General features: G+C 41.6%; 2 protein-coding genes across 3 annotated transcripts in view; one reads left to right on the forward strand and one right to left on the reverse strand.

Moving 5' to 3' along the window:
• Positions 1 to 4,609: 4,609 nt before the first annotated feature.
• Positions 4,610 to 8,548, forward strand: LOC130190238 (uncharacterized). Its single transcript, XM_056409552.1, has 3 exons — positions 4,610 to 5,009; positions 6,315 to 6,413; positions 7,008 to 8,548. The coding sequence occupies exons 1-3, from the start codon at positions 4,725 to 4,727 to the stop codon at positions 7,257 to 7,259; spliced, it is 636 nt and encodes a 211-aa protein (XP_056265527.1). The 5' UTR covers positions 4,610 to 4,724; the 3' UTR covers positions 7,260 to 8,548.
• Positions 8,549 to 14,298: 5,750 nt separating this feature from the next.
• LOC130190237 (uncharacterized) overlaps positions 14,299 to 26,211 on the reverse strand; it is a 66,309-nt gene continuing 54,396 nt past the window's right edge. The window contains exons 1-6 of one of the 2 annotated variants that reach the window (XM_056409550.1): positions 17,983 to 18,837; positions 16,555 to 16,671; positions 16,271 to 16,464; positions 15,258 to 15,405; positions 14,859 to 15,063; positions 14,299 to 14,697 (exon numbers count right to left, since the gene is read on the reverse strand). In XM_056409550.1, coding sequence (XP_056265525.1) covers positions 14,390 to 14,697; positions 14,859 to 15,063; positions 15,258 to 15,405; positions 16,271 to 16,464; positions 16,555 to 16,671; positions 17,983 to 18,201 — 1,191 coding nt within the window. In that variant the 5' untranslated portion in view covers positions 18,202 to 18,837 and the 3' untranslated portion in view covers positions 14,299 to 14,389. Of the gene's footprint in view, positions 14,698 to 14,858; positions 15,064 to 15,257; positions 15,406 to 16,270; positions 16,465 to 16,554; positions 16,672 to 17,982; positions 18,838 to 26,211 lie in introns of those variants that run through there. The other variant, XM_056409551.1, reaches the window with a different exon arrangement.

Consider the following 26,211-nt stretch of genomic DNA (forward strand, 5'->3'; position numbering starts at 1 on the left):
ACACACACGCAGGCAGACAGACACAGACCTACACTCCACACCTCCACACAAACACACACACACACACACACGCAGGCAGACAGACAGACACACACAAACCTACACGCCTACACACCTACACTTACACACGCACACACACACACACACACACAAAGGCAGACACACAGACAGGCAGGCAGACACACACACACAACTACACACACACAAACACAGACAGGCAGGCAGACACACACACCGACACACACACACGCACACAGACACACACACACCCAGGCAGACACACACAGACCTACACATCTACACGCCTCCACACCTCCACACACACACACAGACACACACACACACACACACGCAGACAGCCGCTCTGGAGGTTGCGGCTCATCTCGATGTTCTTTCGACTGTCAGCCGCCTCTGCATCATAATCTCTCCGTCTCTCCGGAGCTGTCGCCACGGAGACAAAATGAACCACAAGATCTTCACAGGACAATTTTTCTTAAATGTTGTTCCTCACGTGCGCCGCGTGCCGTTGCCTTCGCTGGAGCTCGTCCTTTGAACACAAACACGTCGTTACCGCCTTCGGTATCAGCGGCACCGACTTTCCCTCTAAACTCCTCCGCATCCGACAGATAGGTATCTACAGAGATCTGTGTGTATCGGATATGTACACACTCCTCACACTCCTCACACGTTTGGGTGAAAAGTTTCTGGTGAAAACAATTAAATTAGAGCCCGGTTCGGGAGACAACGTTTTCCTGACCTTTATCCATTCATTCAAAGCTCAGTGTTTCTGCTCCTCGACATGTGCCATTTGTTCTTTTGTTGTCGTTGGAAGATTTCAACCCTTTTTCGTCATGAGCATCGTGTTTGTTTTCCTCAATTCAATTACATTCTGTTTATTTTATATAGCTTTATATCAGCAAATTACGAATTTGCCTCAGAGGGCTTTACAATCTGTATTCGTGCGACATCCTTGACCCCGGACCTCACGTCGGATCAGGAACAACTCCCAAAAAATAGAAAAAAGACTGCGGTGAGATTTCTGTAGACCAGCTTCCTGTAGGAGTCTACTTCATATTGGAGTCTACTTCCTGTAGCAGTCTACTTCCTGTAGGAGTCTACTTCCTGGAAGAGTCTACTTCATATTGGAGTCTACTTCCTGTAGGAGTCTACTTCAAATTGGAGTCTACTTCCTGTAGGAGTCTACTTCCTGTAGGAGTCTACTTCCTGTAAGAGTCTACTTCATATTGGAGTCTACTTCCTGTAGGAGTCTACTTCAAATTGGAGTCTACTTCCTCTAGAAGTCTACTTCTTGTAGGAGTCTACTTCCTCTAGGAGTCAACTTCCTGTAGGAGTCTGCTTCCTGTAAGAGTCTACTTCCTGTAGGATCCTACTTCAAATTGGAGTCTACTTCCTCTAGAAGTCTACTTCTTGTTCAAGTCTACTTCCTGGAGGAGTCTACTTCTTGTAGGAGCCTACTTCAAATTGGAGTCTACTTCAAATTGGAGTCTACTTCCTCTAGAAGTCTACTTCTTGTACGAGTCTACTTCCTGGAGGAGTCTACTTCCTGTAGGAGCCTACTTCAAATTGGAGTCTACTTCCTCTAGAAGTCTACTTCTTGTACGAGTCTACTTCCTGGAGGAGTCTACTTCTTGTAGGAGTCTACTTCCTGGAGGAGTCTACTTCTTGTAGGAGTCTATTTCCTGTAGGAGTCTGCTTCCTGTAAGAGTCTACTTCCTGTAGGAGCCTACTTCAAATTTGAGTCTACTTCCTCTAGAAGTCTACTTCTTGTACGAGTCTACTTCCTGGAGGAGTCTACTTCTTGTAGGAGTCTACTTCCTGTAGAAGTCTACTTCTTGTAGGAGTCTACTTCCTGTAGGAGTCTACTTCCTGTAAGAGTCTCCTTCATATTGGAGTCTACTTCCTGTATTAGTCTACTTCTTATCGGAGTCAACTTCCTGTAGGAGTCGACTTCTATCGAGGAGCATCAGAAGAAAATCACGATCATCTCGAATGATGACAATAAACATAAAATATTCTCTACAAACAATTGTTTCCACATGTTAAACTTATCGTTGTTATTGGCGACGGGGCTGAAACTAACACCGCGCTGGCAGGTTTGTTTGCTTGTTTTTCAGTAAAAATAAATAAAAATGCATGTAGGATAATGAATGACTCGACTTCATGGAGATGTGTGCAGTGCGGATAAACAGATGCATCGCTGCTGTAGAATGTGTTGGGAATGAAAAGGTTATAGGAAATTAAATTACAACTTATTTATCTCCTACAGAAAACCAAAGGAGACTATACATGTAGATGTACGCCACAGAGAAGCAGATGGACAGCAATTTATTATTTCTTTGAGGGGGGGGGGGGGGGGGGGGTGTATGTGCTCTCAATTTTAACTTAAAACCATCTGTGGGCCTTTAACGTGGTCCACTGTGTAATTGTGAATGGGACAGAAAGCATGGCGGTGTTTACAAAGGGCCCACGTAGCACCTGTCCAGCCCGGTCATCAGAGCGCGGTGCTGATGCTGTGGGAGTGCTGCAATGTTTCTGCAGCTGCGAATGTGCTTCTACCAATAAGCTTCAGACGGATCCGCTCTGCCGCGCCGCCTCGTCTAGTCCAGTTGTTATTTTGGAGCTCACGCCCAACCTGAGAGACATCGACGGCTTTAATGGGATCCTATCGGGCTCCTTCGTTCCTACTTTATCAAAACAACGGGAGCCTGTTAAAAGGAAAATGCTCTGTCTTTATCTCGGCCTGTAGCGTGAGGACTATGATGGAGCGCATTTGGTCAGAAGCACGAGTGATATGCATACGCCGTATTCTTTTTCCAGATACCTAAATACATGTCTTTTTTAAAAAGGAGTCTGGTTTGACTGATCTGATTTTTACCTGCATTTTAAGTGACAAAACACCCCCAAAATATTGCAGTTTTTTCTTTTTACAACAGTTTGTAGTAAACGATGTCGACAAAATGTTCTTAAAACACACCAAAAAACAAATAAAACATATATAGTTAAGCTGCAATCTATTTGAAAATCTTCAATTTGGATATCTTCTTATAAGAGATACAAAAACAATCATATAGAGCAGTGGTTCTCAACGGGGGTACGTAAAGGCACTCCAGGGGGTACGGGAGATTTCTTTAAAATATATTTAAAATGTACATTCATTCAAAAATCCTTTAAGAAGTAAGTGTCAGTTCAGAAACAGATTTATATATATATTTTATATTAAATCAGACATTGATGGCACAGTGCTGTGTATTACATCTTCTTTTTCAAACAAATATATAAATATATATATTTTAAAAAATAGATTTATATGTATATATATATTTAATATATTTTCGCGTGCAGAGTTCACAGCCTCCCGCCGTGAACGAGGGCTGACACATGGGAATGTTGAACGCCTCTCTTGCCATGACATGAGCACGCGGTCGAAGCCGCTGGTCTTCAAAGCGAAGATGGAGGAGTTCACTCGAGTCCACTCAGGACTAGTGTTCGACTCCGTCAGTTTCAGTGAGGCGTGCCTAATAAACTGGTAACGGAGTGTTGACGACTTCCTGTGTCGTCTCTCTGTCGTCGTGCGTCTCATCCTGTACTGTTTGTTATTGTTTATGTTTGTTATGGTCTGTCAAGGGATTACAGATGCAAATTAGCTGAAGCTACAAAATGGTGCAGCGCATCAAAGTGTGACATTTATGTTTTAACTGTACATGGTCCCTTTTAAATAAAGATAATAATGATTAAAACAATTCTGCACACTCTTCTGTTCACACGCATAGCCGTCTCTTCCTCTCTCCTGCCCCCTTGTTTCCCCCTCATCTCATCTCTTTTCTTCTCTTTCTTTCTTTGTCTCTCTCTCACACACACATGCACACACACACACACACACACACGCACACACACAAACTAGCATTCATCTCTGCATCTATCTCTGACACTAGGCTCAAAGATGAGAATCCTTTGGCAGAAAATTCTCTCTCAGAAACACACGCACACACAGACACACACACAGACACACCTAGACACACACACACAGACACACACACAGACACACACACACACACACACAGACACACACACACAGACACACACACACACACACACAGACACACACACACAGACACACACACACACACACCCACACACAGACACACACACACAGACACACACACAGACACACACACACAGACACACACAGACACACACACACACACAGACACACACACACACAGACACACACACACACACAGACACACACACACAGACACACACAGACACACACACACAGACACACACACACACACACACACACAGACACACACACAGACACACACACACACAGACACACACACACACACACACACACAGACACACACACACACACACACACACACAGACACACACACACACAGACACACACCCACACACAGACACACACACACACACACACTATCACTTCCTATCTCAACACAAATTGAATCTGTGGTCTTGAGAGGACAAGAGGACAGGGAGGACGAATAAAAACGACCTCATTCCGTGCACACCCTTACACGTGCACGGCCCCCGCCGCGCGCACACACACACACACACACACACGTGCGTACGCAAACAGGTCATCCGCATGCATTAGGGGCGTAAATGGAAAAGGCCTTGAATCCTGGTCAAACATCATTTGGTGTGTAAACGCTGACAGACGAGGAGCAGGAGGCCACATGAGATCAGAGGCGGCCGTATCCACGGCGACGTGCACGGTCGTGAAGGTCGGAATAATGTTGATTATGATTAAAGCGCCGAAGGTCACGGGAGCGATGCGAGTGAAGATAACGCCGATGTTCTCTCCATCTTTATCTCTCCTTTTCCCTCGGCGACGGAGCGCCGGGATTCTTCTTCTTCTCCCCCGCGGCCGCACGCGGCCGATGCCGATGGTCTCTGCGATAACTCCGGCTTTGACTGACGACTTCCCGCAGTGCGACCACGACGGCAATTCAGAGTCCGAGGTGCAGTTGAAGAGATTATTGATCGCGGCAGACAGCTTAGATATTATCGGACGACTCACCTGCTGTTAATTTGTCCTCAGAATCGTTATCTGTGCACAGCGCTGATGGACAACCTGGCAGCTCTCAGGGCCATTAGCACTTTAGAAATGTATTTAATTATTATTATTTCTTGCTTTGAGTTGATACGGGGAACTTATTAGCCAACAGTTGTCCCGTCACACGTCCCATACAGATACGGAGACAACCGAGAAGCACCTTTTTTAAAACTTTCATTCTGCCCGGTGCTTACATTTTCATGTTCATGTTTTTTTTTTTTACGAACATAAGTAATTTGCATTATCGAGCCACTCACACACACACACACACACACACACAGTCTAGTGAATGTCGCTATCTAACCCACTTTGAGGGCTCGTGTTAATAAGCTATATGTGTTAAACACAGATACGCCTAAACAACGTAATCAAGACTTTTACAACAATAACATTCATTTTAATTAATCTATTTATTAACCTCTGCCCTCGCCTTTTTCATGTTGTTTTTTTAAAACTGTACTTAATACTGTACATTCTACCACCTTATGTACAGTGTTTTTTAATGTTTTTTGTATTTTTTCTTATCATTGTAGTGTGTTTGTACCTCTGTTGACTCGGAGAGCCTTGCAAAACAATTCCAATGTGTCTGAACTGTTGGTCTAGGCAAAAATTGTATTCTAATGGTACATTGTGTTTGCTAATCGCCTTCGAAGACTAATATCTGATTAGAAAACCCTTGTGCAATTATGTTAGCACAGCTGAAAACAGTTATGCTGGTGATATAAGCTATACAACTGGCCTTCCTTTGAGCTTGAAGTTTGAAGAACAAAATTAATACTTCAAATATTAATCATTATTTCTAACCTTGTCAATGTCTTGACTATATTTTCGATTCAATTTTCAATTCATTTGATAAATAAAAGTGAGTTTTCATGGAAGACACGAAATTGTCTGGATGACCCCAAACTTTTGAACGGGAGTGTATATATTTTTTATTCTACTTACAAACATGACCAGCATGAACGCTTTGAAACATTGAGTGTGTTTCTCAACGCGGCCCGAGTCAACATGGATGAATGATTTACCAGGAAAAGCATTCACACTGAAATACATTCTCAACACACTGGGGTCAGAATAACAAATATTTCCATAATTTTTTTGTTAAATCATAGATTAAAACTCCCCTCATATCGTATGTTTTTTTCAGACATACTTATATATTAGTTACTACATATATAATGTATGGTTACCAACTTTCCGGAGCAAATAGGACACAGGTTTTGCCTCGGGGGCCCTCGATGACATCTGCAGCTCTGCCACTTCCGAGAAGCCCTTGAGCAAAGGCCCCGAACCTCCCGCTGCTCCGCAGGTCAGGATCACACTCTGCTGGGGAGGCTTCCAGGTGTGAATATGTGTCTCTGTTACAATATTGATTTGAGCGATTCGAGTCGGCGGTAAACACAGATGATAACACTCTGCTCCTCCCTCACACACGGGGAGTGTGACAACTTCCTGTGAGGCTGCCACTCCGAGCGGATTTCTTATTAAATATATAGATCGTAGTGCGGTGCGTGGAAGGTAAACACGAGCGGCTTTGACATTGTTTACCTGACACACAGCTTGAAGCTGCGTGTACATCGAGCGTTTTTCTGGTACAAATCTCCGCCGTCCTTGGGTGGCTGTGACCCCTAAACCTGTGACAGCTCACAATTTTTCATAAAGGGAAAAGAAAATGGGATTTTCAGCACCTCACACACACACACACGTTATTTCCTTTTTGGGAATGTGTTCCCAAAGGACATAACGGGTAAATCACATGATGAATATCCTGTGTGTGTGTGTGTGCCTTGTCAGCTTACTGTAGGTGTAAAAGTGTATTCTTAATATTTGCCACATGCTATTTTCTGTCTCGACAGCTTAAGGAGTGTTTTGTTATTCCGCTGACGACTTCTCTTCGAGACAGACGGAGGCGGAGAGGAAGGAGAAACATCTTTACCTTCTCAGAGAGAGGAACCACCGCCCCCGAAAACCAGCAGAGCCGTCGGCGTCGGCGAAGGTTTCACATCACTATCGAGAAGAGAGAAGATGGGGGAGGGGGGGGGGGGTTAGAGTGGCAGCAGCAAAGACTGACAGTCTGCCAACATTCAAAAATCCCAAAACAGATGCGGGAAATAGAGTTCTTGAGGATTTGAAATGGGTTACTGTCGTCAAGTGAAACTTGTGAACCAATAATTTAAGAAAATTATAAGGAGGACACCTCAAATAATGATGAGGAGGAGGAGGGTTGGACTCAGAAAAAATTAAGCGAGGGATTGTTGAAATAAGGGCGGCGTGAGGTGAAAAAAGAGGGGGATTCCCATTAGAGAGACAGATGAAGGGACGGCTGAGGATGACAGCGACATGTGACAGTGGGCGGCGATGATGGACAGAGAGAGGGCAGACGGAGAGGAAGAGCCCTCATTTCCAAGGCTGATCCGAGCCTCCGCCTCACGGGAAGAATCACGGTTTCCTCCAGAGAGTTTTTCGCTCTGACATCTTTGACGTTTGTGTTTCGTCCATAAAAGAAAGAGTTCAATAAAAAGAAACTTCCCGATCTACCTTAAAGCGATCGGGTTATTTTGTCCAAACACGACAACAGAATATGACAAAATCCTCCACGACGTTTGAAACTCAAAAGATGACGAGAAAACTTGATTTTACATCATGGATAAAACACAAATATATATATTGATATGCTATCTAATACCTTTAAAAAAAGATTACATCTAACCTGTCTCTGACTTTGTTATAACTGTCCTATGACTATATCATGGAATACTGTGCTGACTTGTTATTTAACTTTTCATGCCATTTTTTCTTTTAATGAATTATGTATGGCATAGTGTATTATGACATATGGCTTTGTATAACTTTTTTAATGCATTTTTAATGACACATTTATCTTTTTTTGTAACATACTTTGACCTTATTGACATTTTTATGTCATTTGTATACAATTATTTATGTTTTAAACACTTAATATGCACTTATCACTTTTTATGACACACCAAGCTAACTAAATTATTTTATGTTATATTATTTAACTACTTTTTCCAGACATTATAGCGTCCATGATTTTTACGACGTTGAACTGTGACTTATCAGAGGATGAACGTCCTGCACCAGCTCAGGATTTTCCTGCCACGGGAGATTTGGATCAGCCCCCAAAAACCACAGGAAGAGACTCCGAGGGTAAATGAGGGCTGCGGGTTAACCCCTTTGGTGCCAACCTCCCCTTTAATCCAAGAGTCATACACCTCTGGAGTCAGAGAACGAGTTCGGACCTCTCACACCTCGGAGACAACGAGACAGAACACGTCAACCAAGACAACCGGACACGAGAGCAGGGTTGTCCTGGAGGCTGCCTCGATGATATATAAGAGTTATTATAAGTGAAATGACAGCATAGATTTAAAATGGTAATTACAAACTGTTTTAGAGTTTTATATATGCATATGTGTTGTAAATAACCACTTGTAGCAGTCATTATATATATATATATATTTATATATATATTAAATATATATATATATATATATATATATATATTTCAGCATACCATGCAGTATTATTTGAAATAATAAAAACATTTTCGACATACTATTACTTTTGTATTACTTTTTTTTATTACTATAGTACGACTTTCATGTTTTTGAGACAAATTATACTAAACTATACCTGACATGTTTTTACACACTACACTATGAATTGTAATGGCTTTTTTTCGAATTGAATGAAGTCTATGGAACCTATAGTTCTCATGATAATATGTGTTCTTTGATTCCCTTGCATGACATTTGCATATCCCAATGTATAAATTAGATTTGAAAATTAATAGCATTGACCCATCGCCACATGTGCATCTGTAAGATGCGGAGACAATTATTACGAGTGTTCAAAATGTTTCAGCATTGTACAAGGTCAAAACTTTCTGAGCACTTGAATGTGTTTGTTCTGCGGTGTGTGTGAAGCCGATTCCCAGAACAGTCGAGTCGTTGAAGTCTCCAGCTCGAGTCTCTTTGAACAAATACTGTTCAGCCCGCTGCGACTCGCACTATCAAAATAAAATACAAAATAGAATGATGCAACAAACAATCCTGCCAGACAACTGAACACACACACACACACACACACACTGCAGACGGGAGGAAGACTGAATTGAGGAAGAGAGGGATGCTGGGAAATAAGAGGAGGCCCGAGTGGGAAGCAAGTGTTACAAATGAACAGCGGTGGAGTTGTTACTCGCACCTGAAAAAGATACCGCCAACACGTGTAGCGATATCGACTTGTGTTTGCGCGCGTGTCCGCCGCCGCACTACGAGCCTGTTGGACATCAGGATTACAAACCTCCTTAAAACACTTTTATCCTCAGTTAGACAACTGCACACACACACACACACACACACAAACTGCAGCTTCTTGGTTTAAAAAAAAAAGCTTGGTATTTAGTGATGGACAGAACCAAATGGGAGGAAGACAGAATTTAGGTAAAGAGGGATGCTGGGAAATAAGAGGAGGCCCGATGTAGTTACATCGACGTACACTACCGATCAAAAGTTTGGGGTCATCCAGACAATTTCGTGTCTTCCATGAAAACTCACTTTTATTTCTCAAATGAATTGAAAATATAGTCAAGACATTGACAAGGTTAGAAATAATGATTAATATTTGAAGTATTAATTTTGTTCTTCAAACTTCAAGCTCAAAGGAAGGCCAGTTGTATAGCTTATATCACCAGCATAACTGTTTTCAGCTGTGCTAACATAATTGCACAAGGGTTTTCAAATCAGATATTAGTCTTCTAAGGCGATTAGCAAACACAATGTACCATTAGAACACTGGAGTGATAGTTGATGGAAATGGGCCTCTATACACCTATGGAGATATTTCATTAGAAACCAGACGTTTCCACCTAGAATAGTCATTTACCACATTAACAATGTAGAGAGTGTATTTTTGATAAATGTTATCTTTATTGAAAAAACAGTGCTTTTCTTTGAAAAATAAAGACATTTCTAAGTGACCCCAAACTTTTGAACGTGTATGTTCTCCTCCATTGACAATTGCACACACACACACACACACACACACACACACACACACACACACACACACACACACACACACACACACACACACACACACACACACACACACACACAGGCACATAACCGTGAGGATAATTCGGTCTCAGAAAGGGAAATTTGGAAATCGGGCCCTTGTTGTCTCTGCATCATTTGACATTCAACATTTCACTGGAAACGACAGCAATGAAAATCGTTCAGGTGAAGCGGCATGAAGCGCAGGTATTGAAACAAGAGAAACAAAAAGGGGGGAAACACGAGGGGAGAGACGGATGAGAGAGCATGCAGAAAAACAATAACTACAAAATCCGAGGCTCTGATGCATTATAGCGAATTAGCTAAACAACTCGGAGCCTACACTGTCACGCACAGACACACACACAACACTCTTCAGCTATTCCTTGAGCACCGGCAGTGTGCGTGTGCTCCTCTGTGTGTCGTCCCGGAGAGGAGCCGGGTGTTTATTGTTATCCTCACGGACGAGTGTCTGTAAGGACTGTGGCCCGCGAGCCCGGGAGCCCTGTGAGTGAGTCACACTCAGCCGATCTCCGTCAGCGGGAGGTCGGCAGCGTGGGGGTATCTGATTTGTTGTGGGGGTGGAGAGGAGGGGAGAAAAAAAGAAGAAGAATAAGAACACATAATAACTAGAACGGGCACTCGGTAGAGCGCATACCTTCGCATATCACAAGATTGGGCATTGAATTATGAACATTTTGGCATTAGTTGCATGCCAATTGGACAAAAATGTATCGTGCTATGGTAAAAAAAATAGATTTTGACCTATCCATGACCTTGAACTTGACCTTTGACCCGATTGATCCCAAAATCTAATCAAATGGTCCCCGGATAATAACCAATCATCCCATCAAATTCCATATGATTCAAGAAGATTTGACCTGTTCATGACCTTTGACCCGATCGATCCCAAAATCTAATCAACTGGTCCCCGGATAATAAACAATCATCCCACCAAATTGCATGCGATTCGGTTCAATACTTTTTGAGTTTTGCGAATAACACGCATACAAATAAATAAATAAATACACGACGATCAAAACATAACCTTCTGGCATTTTCAATGCGAAGGTAATAATCCCATTGGCTGGAGGCGAGCACCGGGAGCAGCCGGTTCACGGCGGCCCGGGTCATGATGAACGTTGTATCTCTTGGCTGCTGATGTGCGATGCCATTGGCTTATTATGAGGAATGTCTCAGTAGAAAGTGGATGAAATACAAATAATGCAGTGATCATAACAAACAGGCAGTATCGATCCTAACACTAATGGATCAACACTCTTCAGCCACTTTGAATATGTGTCAATGTATATTGAGTTATATTGACGATAATGATTGGACTAGACCACATTCGTTTTTTTTCTCACTTTTTGTGGGCCGGTGTGAAATGCAAGATCCGGAGTTACTGCGAGGTGAACAATGAGCGATGTAGAGGACACGGTCCGTGTACGTAATGTTATTTGGTTTTTTCGTTTCATTCCAAATACGGAATACGGAAATCACGTGGTTTTTTCGTTTTCCGTTTGAAAACCAAAAACGGAAAAACGGAATACCACCTCCGTATTTCGTTTCTGCCGTCTGAAACCAAAAACGACAGAACGGAAGTGCTTAAAATGAAGTCAAAATAAAAGCCAGTGATACATATTCGTATTAACCTTAGAAGAATATTAATTAATCAATATAAAGAATAAATAATTAAACGGGGATATTTTAACGATGCAAACACATAGCAGGGTAACGTTAGAAGAATATTAATTAGTCAATATAAAGAATAAAGAATTAAACCTGGATATGTTAGCGACAGTGGTGACGACGGGAAGTTTAATATTCATGTAGCCTACACAGCAAGAATCACCTTCTCACTTAATCGTTGCATTGTTTGATGCAACACAGTTCCTAATATAGATTAATCAAAGTAATGTTTCTGTGCAGAGACTATATTTCCACCGCAGAGTAAACGGTTCACCTTTATACCGCTAGATGGCAGTATACCTGTTATTGATACATATGTATTTAATGCCGTTTATTTCCTCTGATATTTATGTTCATGGTTAATTTCCAGCATAGTTGTATACATCATGTATTTACTTGTTTTATTTGGGTCATTTTGGAACTAAACATTCCCACATGGAAGAGTGAGGATATGATGACCACGAGGCAATACATATTGACAATTGAAAAATAAAGAGACAGTTGATTTTTTCTTATTAAGCAGCCTTCAGTTCGCACCCAGTCACAGCACCACCTGTGCTTCACCTGTAACCTTCATTACTACATCATCATTACATCAACGGTTAATGGGGACACGTTTTTTGTTTTGTTTTTCGTTTTATGTTTATATGCATGTGTGTGTATGTATAGTGTGTGTGTTTATATGTATATATGTGTGTGTGTGTGTGTATATGTATGTATATGTATACGTATGTATGTGTGTATATATATATATATATATATATATATGATTCTTTGAAATAAGTTTTTTCGAGAAATCATAGGTTAGGGCACTTATAAGCTCGTTAGCTTCATCCTCGACCCTTTCGGTCAGCCACTTTCTTCTTTTGTTGAATTATGATTGTTGTATATTTTGCTGATCGAAATAAACTAAATCATCATAAACATATAACCTGTTCTGTTGTGACTCTGCTGTCAGTGTCTTTACTCCTCTGACTACATCACATCATCATCATGTAGTCCTCTGGTCTCCAGAAGGATGGAGCTCTGTGTTGTGTGTGAACATGTTTTGAGGAGCTGACTACATGAGTTATTGTATCAGAGTGAAACATGGAGAGCACAGCTCCTCACATCTCTAACATGTCTCACATAGTTTACAGTCGTGATTGTTAGGCATTGTTGCCTGTGTTTAGCCGTATGGCTATATCTCTGCATGTACATTTAGATAAGCCATATTCAGCTCAGAGCCTTGTGTAGCTTATAGAGCAACAGGTCATGGCCTTGTTTAGCTAATAGCAACAGGTCATGACCTTGTTTAGCTCAGAGCAGCAGGTCATGACCTTGTTTAGCTAATAGCAAGAAGTTTAGCTCAGAGCAACAGGTCGGCCTTGTTTAGCTCAGAGCAGCAGGTCATGACCTTGTTTAGCTCAGAGCAGCAAGTCATGACCTTGTTTAGCTAATAGCAACAGGTTTAGCTCAGAGCAACAGGTCGGCCTTGTTTAGCTCAGAGCAGCAGCTCACATCTGATCCAATGACATCTGCACACTTCTAGATTCGTAAAGAAAGACAATCTTTGGTATTTTCTAATTCTTTATGTCAAGCACAAGTTAACTACTCCCCTAAAAGAGGAAGCCTTCAGAATTAGTGGTAGCATTGCATTAGGATTACATTCTTGTATTTGAATTGTATTGCTGGATCTCAATTCCTCTGATTCTTCCATCTGCAGTTAATCTGCTCGCATGATTTACATCATCAAAGTGTTGCCTTCCAAGAGCTGTTCCAAATGAAAAGTGAATGTCAGATGTATGAACCGTCCTGACTGAGCTTCACTGAAGCTTTATACCTGCTACAAGCTCAGGTCAAAATGGTGTTGAGTATTATGTGATTTATAGGTTGGCTCAGATTGTTTATCATTGATGTTTGTTCCTGCTGTTTGATTGTAGTGCTCAGACATCAGCTGTGTTCTTAGTGAAGCAATAGGTGTCAGATTGACATCCAAACTGAGGGTGTCAGGGTCCTTAAGCTGCCCTTCATAAACAAGCGAGGTTCCTAACCACATAGGGGTCCTCCTCCAGTGGGAAATCTTCACACTGGGTCCAAATCTGTGATACCCGGCTGTCGGGGAGACCGATTTATGAGCCTGAAACAAGTGATACGATGGTGGCTGATGTATGAAGTTATCATGGCTTCACCGCCCTAAACCGGCTGCAACCGTCTTGTGTGTGTATATTTTGGGGTGTACGTTTGTTACCTAGGTCAGAGGTCACTGAACAAGCCATCTTCCAGTGCCTTACTCACACTGGCAGGGGTCAACACACCGTGTCACTATCAATAGTTGGTGTTACAGGTCCAGCCTTTCCCATTACAGATTAAAAATGAAATTCGTGCCAGACTTTAAAGACATAAGTGTTTATTCAAAAAGAACATATTTCTCCCTTTAAACCCCCAACATTTGAAGAAAAGAAAAAACATCCCGTCAGTTGAACCAATTAATTAAAAAGCACAGACAATAACAACTTAGACACACAAAAAAACATCAGCGTTGACAATTTCTCCTTGAGATGTCGATGAGGCCTTTGAGTCCATGTTTGAACGGTTGTGGCAGATTATTCACTGCATTGTCCAGCAGTACACTCGTATCAGGGCACTGCAGAGCAAATTCCCTCACTGCAGCTTCCTGGTCCTGTAAACTTGGAAATGGGTTGGTGCCAAAGTCTGACACTCGTGTCAGTGAGCCCACTTCCTGGTCGTACCAGTCTGCAGCCACAGATGCATTTGGCAAAAGGTCTGTCGACAGTTTATTTGGGCATCCATCTCTGGCCAAGTAATTTGGGATCCCCCTCCCTGTAATAATAATTCAATGTGGCTGTCACAACCATGCCATGTATTGCAACATGCTCCTTCTAGTATTTGATAAAACATGTTTAAGAAACATTCAATAGTAAAACATTTAGAAAATAATTATTCACATTAAAAAAGGCTTGAAAGACCAACCCAAGACATACCAGGAATCCTGTGTGCATTCCATGCTTGCACAGTTCGGTTAACACCGATCTGGGCCAACTGGCATGTCAAAGATGACACACAGAACCGAGTCATCTGGTCCTCCATGTCCAGCTCCTCCTGATCCACCAGTTGGACCAATGCAGCTTTCAATGGGTAGTTAACCCGGTTGTTGATTTCTGGCCAGATTCTCTCGATTCTGTGATTCTGTCATTGCAAAATAGAGACATTTTCAGATTCTTGATAAACAAATATTTCCACCGCCCCGCCAGACTAACTTACTTTCACACATTTCAATATCTTCAGTTAACCATTCTGAATAATTAATGAAAGTGTGAAATAGTTATTTAATTACATGTTGATTAACTTTATAATCAGCAAAACCATTGTATGTTGATCACCTTTGTCGATGGTGTTTGGAGATATGGTGGCCTTTCAGTGTTGTGGCGGTGGCTGGCCAACTTCTCCTGCATGAAAAGAGTGAGGTAGAAGTCCTTTCCATGATCCACTCTGACCTGGTCCCACATCCCATATTCCATTACTGCACTCCTGCAAGAAAACATAACATTGGCAGACAGCAGTATGGAGGGTAAGGCTAATGGTGTCAGATACATTTACAAAATGTGTAGTAGGTCTTGTGTTATCAGGTACTGATGAGGTGAGTTGAGTTTTAACTTGCTGCTTAAAAGGGTTTCTGTAATTTTCAATAAGTTTAATTTAAGTCCTTTTTTAGACCAATATGAATGCAATTTAATACGTTGATTCAAATCCAAACTAAAAAAATATATATTATGAAGGTTTTCACATACGACTAATCCCACTTAAATTGAGCATTTTCTTTTAATACATTAACAAGCCATATTGAATTTAAATCCACTTTCGAAAATGTCGTCTCTTCCTAATCAAGTGCATTTTCCAGAGCTGACAAAATGGTATTCAAGAAATTGTAAGATATTTAATTTTAAATGCATTTTTTTGTTTTTAACCCTTGTGTTGCCTTAGGGTCATTTAGACCCGAATCAATATTACACCCTCCCCCCGCTTTTGGGTCATTTTGACCCGATTCAATGTTTCACCCTCCTGTTACCTTTATATTTACTAACATATTTTACCCTTTGGATTCAATTTGACGCCAGCAATTAAAACCTCCAGAAAATTATTAGAATTAATATTGTTTTCCAAGTTTAAGTGTGAGGCACTTTATGTTTGTTTGTTGACTACCGAAAGAACACCGACATTAAACATTGAATGGGGTTAAATTAATCCTAAGGCGGGGAGGTGTAATATTGATTCGGTCAAAATGACCTAAGGCAACACAAGGGTTAAGGACCCACAGACACCCTGTTAAAACACCTCATAAAATGGGGATGATTTGTAATGTTTAGGGTACAAGGACAACAGTCTTTTCAATTACCTGTAAACGTCATTGTAGATGGTGAGGTTGTTCTTTACAGGCATAGTAGCTTGTCCAACAATTTTGCTGGAGAAGCCATCTATTGCCAGCACATGAGTCACGCCAAACATGACAATCTTCTCATTTTGGTCCATGTGGATTTTGTGACCCACATAGGCTGCATGGTAAGGAAGAGGGTTGAGGTTCCTTGCTCCCTTAAACACAGACAAAAAAAAACATCATGACCTTATTGAATAGCACAACATATTCTAATTTGAGAAGAAAAAAAAAACCTGGCATCGTGCCTTATGGTAAGGTGGGTGAATGTTGCACAAAACAGCTCCAACACGACCCTCTGATGCAAAGACACCTGCAGCTGCAAGACTCCCAGTCATCATTTTCCTGCCATAGGTAGGACCACCCTGAAGATAAAGAAAGGAATACATGTTGCATTGTAATGTTAAGCCATGAAATGTCAACTTCAACTCCAATTAAATTACAATTAATTGTTAAGTGTTTTGAATTATAGATGATTATGAAAACTAGTTGCAGTTTAAACATGTTTTACTCGTAGTTGTAAGAGACAAATTTAATTAGCAGTAGGCTACATTATTTAGTTGGATTCAGATGTTGACCTTTAATCAGATCTGTGTCTAACTTTAATGTTAAAAGATGTCGTTATCATTTGTTATTGTAATAAATACAAGCAAGTTACAGAATGACGTCACATGGATCACACTTTACGGCAGGTATTTGCGGCTGGAGCTGCGTGGAGCTGCACAGTTTTCGGACCGTGTTACAATAACTATATAACTACTAAATACAATAGCTATTATGGAGTCCCCCCCCCCCTCTTTGTAAATGTGGGACAGTCTTTCTTACCATCTGTTTGTATGAACCATCTATATCCTGCCTGTGTGCCCATCACCCCACAAGAACCACACTTTACAAATGTTTCCCATTTTCCCCCTAAATACACCTTTATTGGACATGGGACACTAAAGTAAGGCTTTCTTTCATGTCTCTCCTAATAAATATGGTGCTCTAGTACTTCTAATAGACTGGGTGACTGAGAGTGACACACACCCTGTTCAGGGCTCTCAAGTTTTGAAGACAGGCAAGAGTGACATTTCTGCAGATCCATACGACTGCACCAAGAGGATGACTATGTGCTGGCCTTTGGTCATCTTTTATAACATAATGTATGCATATCAACACTATAAATGAACATAACTAAAGTTTACTTTCAATACAAATCCTTTATGACTCATTTGGCTTGATTTTTAGTGGGCGGGTCATTATGACCCTGAACACAGGTGTCTCATCTCTATTTATCTACATCACCCCATGAAATTTTTCTACTAAATGGTAATAAAAGGAGAATATACATGTTATAGTAAACTAATGCAATTTAATTTAGATTTAGATTTTTTCAATGTACCTAAAAAATTGTTTGAACATGTCTTTTTCATTAAATCTATGGAGGGGTGAATAACTCAATTCCACTAAAACTGATTGGATTGTTAGTAATGGTGTTGGTGATGAGGTACAAACTATAGTTATTAGGATGCTTTTGTTTCTGACCACTTTTGGGTCAAACTGACCCGGGAGCATGACGGCTGTATGTAAGAAACGAACATAACAGGAGGGTTAAAGTATAACATACTAACCTTACACACACTTATAGTTTCGTTGTATGCATTTTTCGCGCAAATAAATTAACTGCACCCTACCTGTGTTATTGCATTGGAGACTGCAGCTTCAAGTTGTTGGTCCGTCACTCGCTGTCTTTTTAACCCGTGGTCTTTACAAAACTTCCGAATATTGGCCACGGACGTTCCTCTACGCAAGCCACATTCAAATATCAAGTGTTTTTTTATGTCCACATCACTACAGCCACTATGCATCATTTGTTGTACAATATCTAAGTAAGGTAACAGGCTGGAGTCCATCTTGCGTGCTTCAGTGCAAAAGGGTGTATATAGCAGTGGCGAACCTAAACACGTCTACTGCGGGAGATAAACACAGAATAAACTCAGTTACCCAAAATGCAACCCTTTGTAGTGTCAACTACATTTAACCCTCCTGTTATGTTGCACCATTTGTTTCTTTGTAAATGTGGGACAGTCTTTCTTGCTCCCTCCAACCATATGTTTCAAAACACACACACACACACACACATTAAGTGAGAAGGTGATTCTTGCTGTGTACATGAATATTAAACTTCCCGTCGTCACCACTGTTGCTAACATATCCAGGTTTAATTATTTATTCTTTATATTGACTAAATTATATTCTTCTAACGTTACCCTGCTATGTGTTTGCATCGTTAAAATATCCCGGTTTAATTATTTATTCTTTATATTGATTAATTAATATTCTTCTAAGGTCAATACGAATATGTATCACTGGCTTTTATTTTGACTTCATTTTAAGCACTTCCGTTCTGTCGTTTTTGGTTTCAGACAGCAGAAACGAAATACGGGGGTGGTATTCCGTTTTTCCGTTTTTGGTTTTCAAACGGGAAACGAAAAAACCACGTGATTTCCGTATTCCGTATTTGGAATGAAACGAAAAAACGAAATAACATTACGTACACGGACCGGACACGCGCACACGGCAAAGACCGAGCAGAGGCATGCGTACTTCCTCGAGAGGACGTGCTCGCTGGATGCGGGGGCGGGACTTAGCGTGCAAGGCGCTGCGGTGGAAGGATGGGAAACCCCGTTTGAATTGTGTGAAGGAAGTAGGTACAGAAGTCATAGTTATACGTCATGTAATAGTTTACAGTATAGTTTGTCATATCAAAAGTTAAAGTATAGTTTGTCTTAAAAATTCTTCGTATAGTAGCTCATAAAATAAGTTAAATTATAGTATCTCATAATAAAAAGTTATATTATAGTTTATCATATACAAAATTATAGTATAGTTTGTCATATTAAAAGTTATTTTTGAGTGATACAATAGTAAATCATAATAATAAGTTATAGTATCTCTTATAACAAGTCATAGTATAGTATCTCATATACTAAGTTATAGTATAGTATCTCTTATAATAAGTTATAGTATAATATCTTATATACTAAGTTATAGTATAGTATCTCATATACTAAGTTATAGTATATTATCTCTTATAATAAGTTATAGTATATTATCTCATATACTAAGTTATAGTATCTCATATACTAAGTTATAGTATCTCATATACTAAGTAATAGTATCTCATATAATAAGTTATAGTATCTCATAGACTAAGTTATATTATAGTATCTCATATAATAAGTTATATTATAGTATCTCATAATAAGTTATAGTATCTCGTTAATAAGTTATAGTACAGTATCTCATATAATAAGTTATAGTATCTCATATAATAAGTTATAGTATATTGTGATTTATCTTTATTGCTTGAGAAACAGAAGCAGGTGGTGAAGATTTCAATTTCCTTTCTTTCTTTTCCCATCTTGTACATTTTGGCAGAGATAAAACTTTTTCCATTTAGATTCTGCCAAGACAAGCCCTTTAAGATGTGTGTTTAATATCTGTGCTCTTTACCCTCATTTGATCAACGCTGTCATGAGTAAAAATGATTTTCTGATTGAATGGTTAACTTCTACGTTCATGTCACCCCGAGTGCAGGATGACGTCACCACCAAAGACGACCGGAGCTTAAACTATCCATTTAAATTGGGTGTTTTAACGCCACACAGATCAATATTTGCTATTATTATAAACGGATGCAACTAACTCTGTGTATGAGGGGTCACGAGGTTGCAATGGACATTTGCATGAGGCCGAAAAAAATACGTCTTGAAGTAAATGCTTCCCCCCCTCCGGTGTCTGCTGGGCGTGTGAAGGCACCACTGATTGCGAAAACACTTCCACCATAACAACTTCATCAAGGTGATAATACGTCAATGTTGTGGTTACAGATTGTTGAACTGGCCCCCGAATGGCCACTTACTCGCTTGATGAGCTGTCAACAAGGGCACTCCATCTAATTCATGCACATTGCAAAAAGCAGAACTCAAATCTACTTATGCAGCGCCGTCGCCTCGACGCTCCCTTCGCTGTCGAGCGGAAAAAACCTCGTGGCCGTCGACGGACTCTCCCGCGGCATTAACCATTACTTCAGCGTCCGCGTGGGCACATGAGATTGTGACGAAACAAACGGAAGAAAAAAGTCTTTTTCGGGATGACGGAGCCATCGAATCCCAAATGAATAGAAAGAAGAGAGCTCTCGGGGCTTTTGGGGGGGACGGGGGAGGTGGGACTAAGTCGGTCCAGAGAGAGCTAAAGGGGATAATGGAGGATCGGAAGAACACCGACCGGGAGAGGACAGAAAACAATATGCAGCGCAAACAGTCTGAAGGAGGCGTGGAGTGGGCTCAGAAAGAGTCGAGCAGGCAGCCGGGCCAGAACTTACAGAAGGGCAAGTGGACTGCTCAGGCTAGCGGGTAGGAAACGTCACGCGGACTCGGACTCGATGGCCCTTCTTCCCCTGAAACGCTCTGAGAGCACGATGCGCCGATGGTGACACGGACACAGGGGGGACAAGAGCCCGGCAAACAACGAGGGGGCGACAAGGAGAAGTCGTCTGAACAGTTTTAATATTCTGTCTGCATGACTTTGAAAACAAACATTTCTCCTCTGGCCCTGAGCTCGTAAAGTGCTGCTTTGTGTGTGTGTGTTTTGGTTGCTTTTGTGATAGTTCTCATCATATTCCAGCTAAACCTGACATGTGTCAGTGACTTTGCGGTGACTCACGATCCCCCCCCCCCGTTGGGTGACAGGTTAACCTGTACTTGACCCGTGTGCCGTTTGATTGACAGTCCGATTGGCGTCTGGGCTCTGAGTGGACGGCTCGGTGTATCCCGTTGACAGCTGTGCGGGCGGGGACATGGACTCGCAACGTAAATACAATGATGCTGGTAATTATAGCTCACAAGGAGGAGCTATCTTTTGGCATCCAAAATGTAAAAAAGTGAAAAAAAGAATCATTCATTTGGAGCTTTCCTCAGGCTTGGGTGGGCTTTGACACGTCCTGGATTCATCGTCGAAACTTGTCCGTCAAGTTGCGCGATGCAATATCTGTTTGGTTTCACTAAAGAGTCTCATGTGCGACAAAAAAAAAACCCGAGTGGAAAATACGACCCCCGGGGAGCATTTCGATACGCAACGTCCAATCACCGGCCGCTGATGCATGTGTCGCTCCCCTCAGACCGAAGCTGCAAGACGTCGTCAGTGTGGATTCTAAATCCAAGTCGATTAAATACATCTAATTATGAGAGATCGTAATTAGATCCCCGCGGTTACGAGGCAAAGCGCCGTTGTTGTTCGCCATTGCTCCCAGCATGCTCCGCCCGGACCTTCCCGGTCTGCAGACGTGGAGCTGTAAAGAGAGAGAGAGAGAGAGAGAGAGAGAGAGAGAGAGAGAGAGAGAGAGAGAGAGAGAGAGAGAGAGAGAGCTAATAGCAGCACTCCCAGACACGCAGGCCCAAAAGTGCTCGGGTCACCGGTCGGCTGTTGCACACTGGGGCAAAGTTAGGAGGCATTACACACACACGCACACACACACACACACACACACACACACACACACACATATGGAGACGCCCGGAAACACACTGCATGAAAGCTGAACGCTGATTTACTAATGAGCTGTCATGGTGACAGATTCTGCCATTTAATTGGCTGGTGAAGGAGGCAATTAGAAGGCAGTGCATAGTGCACATCAGAGAGGGGTAGGGGGGGGGGGGGGTCAGGCTTTCTGTACATTACGTGTGAGAGACTGTGCGCTTCAAAGTGAGACTGCAACCGTGTTACTCCTTGCCTTTGAATTATTAATTCCGGTGATTGAAAAAAAACAACTCTCGCCCTCTACTGTGTCTCTCTCACTCTATTGGTCATTTTTCATCATTCCCTCTCTCTCTCTCGCTCTCTCTCTCCCATCTGCTTGCCCAGGATGCAGCTTCCCATCTTTCTTTCTTGTCATTTTCTTCCCAGTCTTTTGTTGGACAACTTTGTCTCTCCTTCCCCCGGTGTCGCTCCCAGCGTTGCTATCTATATGCCGGGAAATGATTTATCCTGTGACACTGCAGGCTCTCTCTGTGGGTTGCCAGGTTTGTCTTTGTCCACCGGTCTCAGTGGTCATTCAGTTTATATTTGTGTGAATTGAGATGTTGTAGTAAATCTCCAGGGATGGACTTTTTCTACTCTTTCCTCTCACATGGCCACGCTGAAAAACCTTAGTCTCATAAAAAATTTCAAAGCTTTCTTTATGTTTCTACGTGGGTCAGTGTATTTGTATTGTGTGTGTGTGTGTGTGTGTGTGTGTGTCTATGTGTGTGGTATCTTGTATGAGCGAGTAAAACCAAGTACGGATCAGTGACTTTGCCGCTGTTACAATTTAAAAGCAGGCCGTGAATAAGAGATCAAGTTGGAATAAAAACAGCGAAGGATGAAATATGAATTCAAATAATCTGAATTAAAGAGATGGGAGCCGAGGAAGGGAGGGGAGGGGAGGGGAGGGAAGGAGTGTGTGTGGTGGTGGTGGTGGGGGGGGAGCGAGGTCTTAAAGAGAATGGACGAATAGATGTAGATAAATGACACAACAGAGGATTGATATTTATATCGACACGAGGCTCGGCAGCTCTACCTGCAGCTCTTTACTTAAAGGGACAGTGCACCAAAAACAACGGGCACACACTGGGCATGTGAAGTAAGTCTTTACTGTGATAAGCAGTGTCTTTATTTTGGAAAGAGTTGTCTGTGTTTCAAATGTCACTCGATGGTGGACAGAAATATATATTTTTTTCTTTAAATATCAGTGGAGCACAGATAGCGCTCATGGTAAGCAGAATAATTATGTTTTTCTGTATTTCCTTTGACACAAAGGGTATAGCTTTAACTAAATGAAAGCAAAGGTTCACTTAGGAGTAAAGATAAAGATTATTTAACTGGATGAAAAATAATTGCTGTGCTATCGTGAAACAAAATCATAACCTCGGTTGATTGAAATCATTAAAATTGAAGTTGAGCTCTTTTCCCGTTTTTTTGTCTTTTGAATATTTCTGTTCTGTGGGAGAATTGAGACTCCAGATAAGGAATTTGTTCTGATTAGGTGACACACACTCTCCAACAGGCGTCACACGTGAAAGAGTGCTTTGAAAAAAGGTACAAATCAAGATGCCGAGTTTTGATAGTGAAATTAAACACAAATTAAACCGTAATAACACGGTAATCAACATGTCACATGCCTGAAAAGACCCCAAAAAGAAGTGTGATTGTGAAGAAGACTGTGAGAAAAGGACTTCTCTCTTGATTTTTTCCCTCAGTAAACATTATAAACATGAGTTCATGGTCTCAATCTCTAGTTTCAAGTCTTATTCAATACAGCATGATGATTATTTAGTAAATGATGGTCCTATTTAGAGAAACATAGAGCAGGGTATGCTTTAGGGCGGGGCTACCTCGTGATTGACAGGTCGTTACCTCGGCGGAGTCGTCTTACAACTTTAACCCTAATCTATCTCATGAAAGTTTGGTGGTTTAAAAATGTATTCTCCAGAGTTTGGTTGGGCTCCACCCTTTCATGTCACTTCCTGGTTGAAAAAACCCCAAGATGGCGGCCTCCAGAAAGGCAGCGCACATGTGAACGGGTGCCGCCACAACCGCGCACACAGCATCGACTGAACTACAGCGTAATGAAAGATTAATTTACAGCAACAAAGCTTCCGGCAGGAGACAAGAAACGAAGCCGAGCTCATTGGACTTCTGTGAATCGACACCTGTTTGGCCTTCGTGAGCTTCTCCTTCTGCTTTGCATTATTCATGCGTTATTTAGCTCTTCTTCTTTTTGGCATGCCGCATGCCATCCGATAGACAATCTATCAAGACTTCCGCCTTTGAAGTCCTCCGGAAAGAAAGGATGATCAAAAGCGGCGAGTTCGTGTTCATCAGCAAACCCATCGACCGCTCCGCTGCAGAGATGAGCGCTCTGAGAGAGAGAGAGAGAGACGACCTCGTGGCCGCTCTTTGCCGACAAATGAGAAGGGAAGAAGAACCCAGAGAGAGGCTGAGAGGCAGCTCGCCGACAAACCTCATCAGGACCACAACAGAGGGGGGGGCTCCAAGCGATCCTGGGATAGTTAACGTCGCGCCCCAAAGTACACTTTGCTTTGCTTTTCGTGGGAGTTTGCTTCGCCCGCCGGCGGACGACTAAGCTTCTGCCGGCAACCGGGTCACGCGCTCAGTCCATCAATCAGCCGGTTCACCGAGGAATCGATCAAGCCGTCGGTTTTACGCCCCGAAAGCTCCAAGCGAATGGAGAAAAAAGCAGCGGCCGGCGCCGCTTCCACGGTCCAATACGGTCCCCGGGTCACCGAGTGATGGATTGAAGTCGCTCGGTGCGGGGCGAGATGCTCCGTTCCTCTGCACCTCTGCGCTAACTCTGATGATATATTTCATAACTCATGTTTTTTGTTTTTATTTTTATTGAGCAGTCAGAGAGGGACAGAGAGAGAGAGAGGGCAGAAAGAAAGCTGGCCGCCGAGGGAGCACAGGCTGTGGAAAGAAGGCAATCTAGGTGACATTGAGGATGAAATGCTTTTCACTTCTCATTGTCCTCAGTGTGAAACGACCACAGAGTCAGAGAAAGTCCAATATGTGCATCACGCACTTCACATCCGGTTTGAATTCAGAGAGCGCCTCGCAGAGCGGCCGCGGAGGAAATACAGATTCTGTTTTGCATACTTCAACGAAAAAATGCAGGAGAAAAAAAAGAAAAACTTCGGCCTTGCCAACAATCGTGTGAAAAAGCAAAGAATTATGATTTAATTCTGAATGTAATTCACATAAGCAAAGCTTTTAATATTTCTGATTCTCGTACAAATCACAAGCCGTATTAACATATTCAGACAGAAGTATCCTGTCATCGTATACTCGTAATTTGAATTGAATGCGATGCTCAAATTCAACCGTTATGTAAAGATTACGCTCCTTTCCAAAAAGAACATTATGACAATAGGCTGATAAAGTCTTATTTAATATTGCAGACAGAAGCCTTTGTTCAGTCTCACAATATCAGTTTTAGGGAGAGGCGGTGGTCACGCTTACAAATGAACTAATGTGTGAGATGAAAGAAGACGATCTTTCTGCTACGTCACTGAACACATTGGTCATTTTAAGAGACGCTCCAGGCCGACGTATTGTTCATGCTCTGGTCGATTTAGAGGTATTGTGCTATTTTACCTAATGCCGTAATGTCTTCCTCTAATATAGTTAGCGTTAGACAATGCCTCATATACCGCTACAGCATGCATACTCCCTAGTTCACATGTATGAAGCATCATACATCGTCACAGGGACACACTGACTTCATTTTTTATACTTAAAGTAAGTCTAAAGTGAGTCTTTTTCCTACTTTTACTTCAGTTAAAGATGTTAAGTCTTATTCCACCACAACCTCTCTCAAACAATCTATAGGCTGAAGTAAAATGAACCATAAATAGAAGAAAAAAAGAGGAATATTTAACGGATTAAGATGAATGCTTTTCTTTATAATTGCTCAAAATAAATGAAAAGACGAAAATCATATCGTTACATTCAATGGGTTAAATGATGGTAAATGTAAATTCTAAATAAATTATAATTTTCCAAAATCTAAGTTTTGGGATCAGTGTCACAAGGGGGGCTCACTGTCCTAACAATCTGAAGATTGTTCATCCTATAAACTATTTTAGACTGTTATTACTGATTATTGTATTATACTAACGAGAATGGGCACTCGGTAGAGCGCATACCTTCGCATATCACAAGATTGGGCATTGAATTATGAACATTTTGGCATTAGTTGCATGCCAATTGGATACAAATTGACTGTGCTATGGTAAAAAGAAGATTTTGACCTTTCCATGACCTTGACCTTGACATCTAATCAAATGGTCCCCGGATAATGACCA

Source organism: Pseudoliparis swirei, chromosome 24 (genome assembly GCF_029220125.1).
Source record: "Pseudoliparis swirei isolate HS2019 ecotype Mariana Trench chromosome 24, NWPU_hadal_v1, whole genome shotgun sequence".
NCBI lineage: Eukaryota > Metazoa > Chordata > Actinopteri > Perciformes > Liparidae > Pseudoliparis > Pseudoliparis swirei.

Excerpts from the sequence above, each read along its gene's own strand:
- LOC130190238 (XM_056409552.1), top strand. The coding sequence starts at position 4,725 with ATGAGATCAGAGGCGGCCGTATCCACGGCGACGTGCACGGTCGTGAAG. Across the intron at positions 5,010-6,314 it reads ACGGCAATTCAGAGTCCGAG|GACACAGGTTTTGCCTCGGG; the intron begins GTGCAGTTGAAG and ends CGGAGCAAATAG. Across the intron at positions 6,414-7,007 it reads AACCTCCCGCTGCTCCGCAG|ACGGAGGCGGAGAGGAAGGA; the intron begins GTCAGGATCACA and ends TCTTCGAGACAG.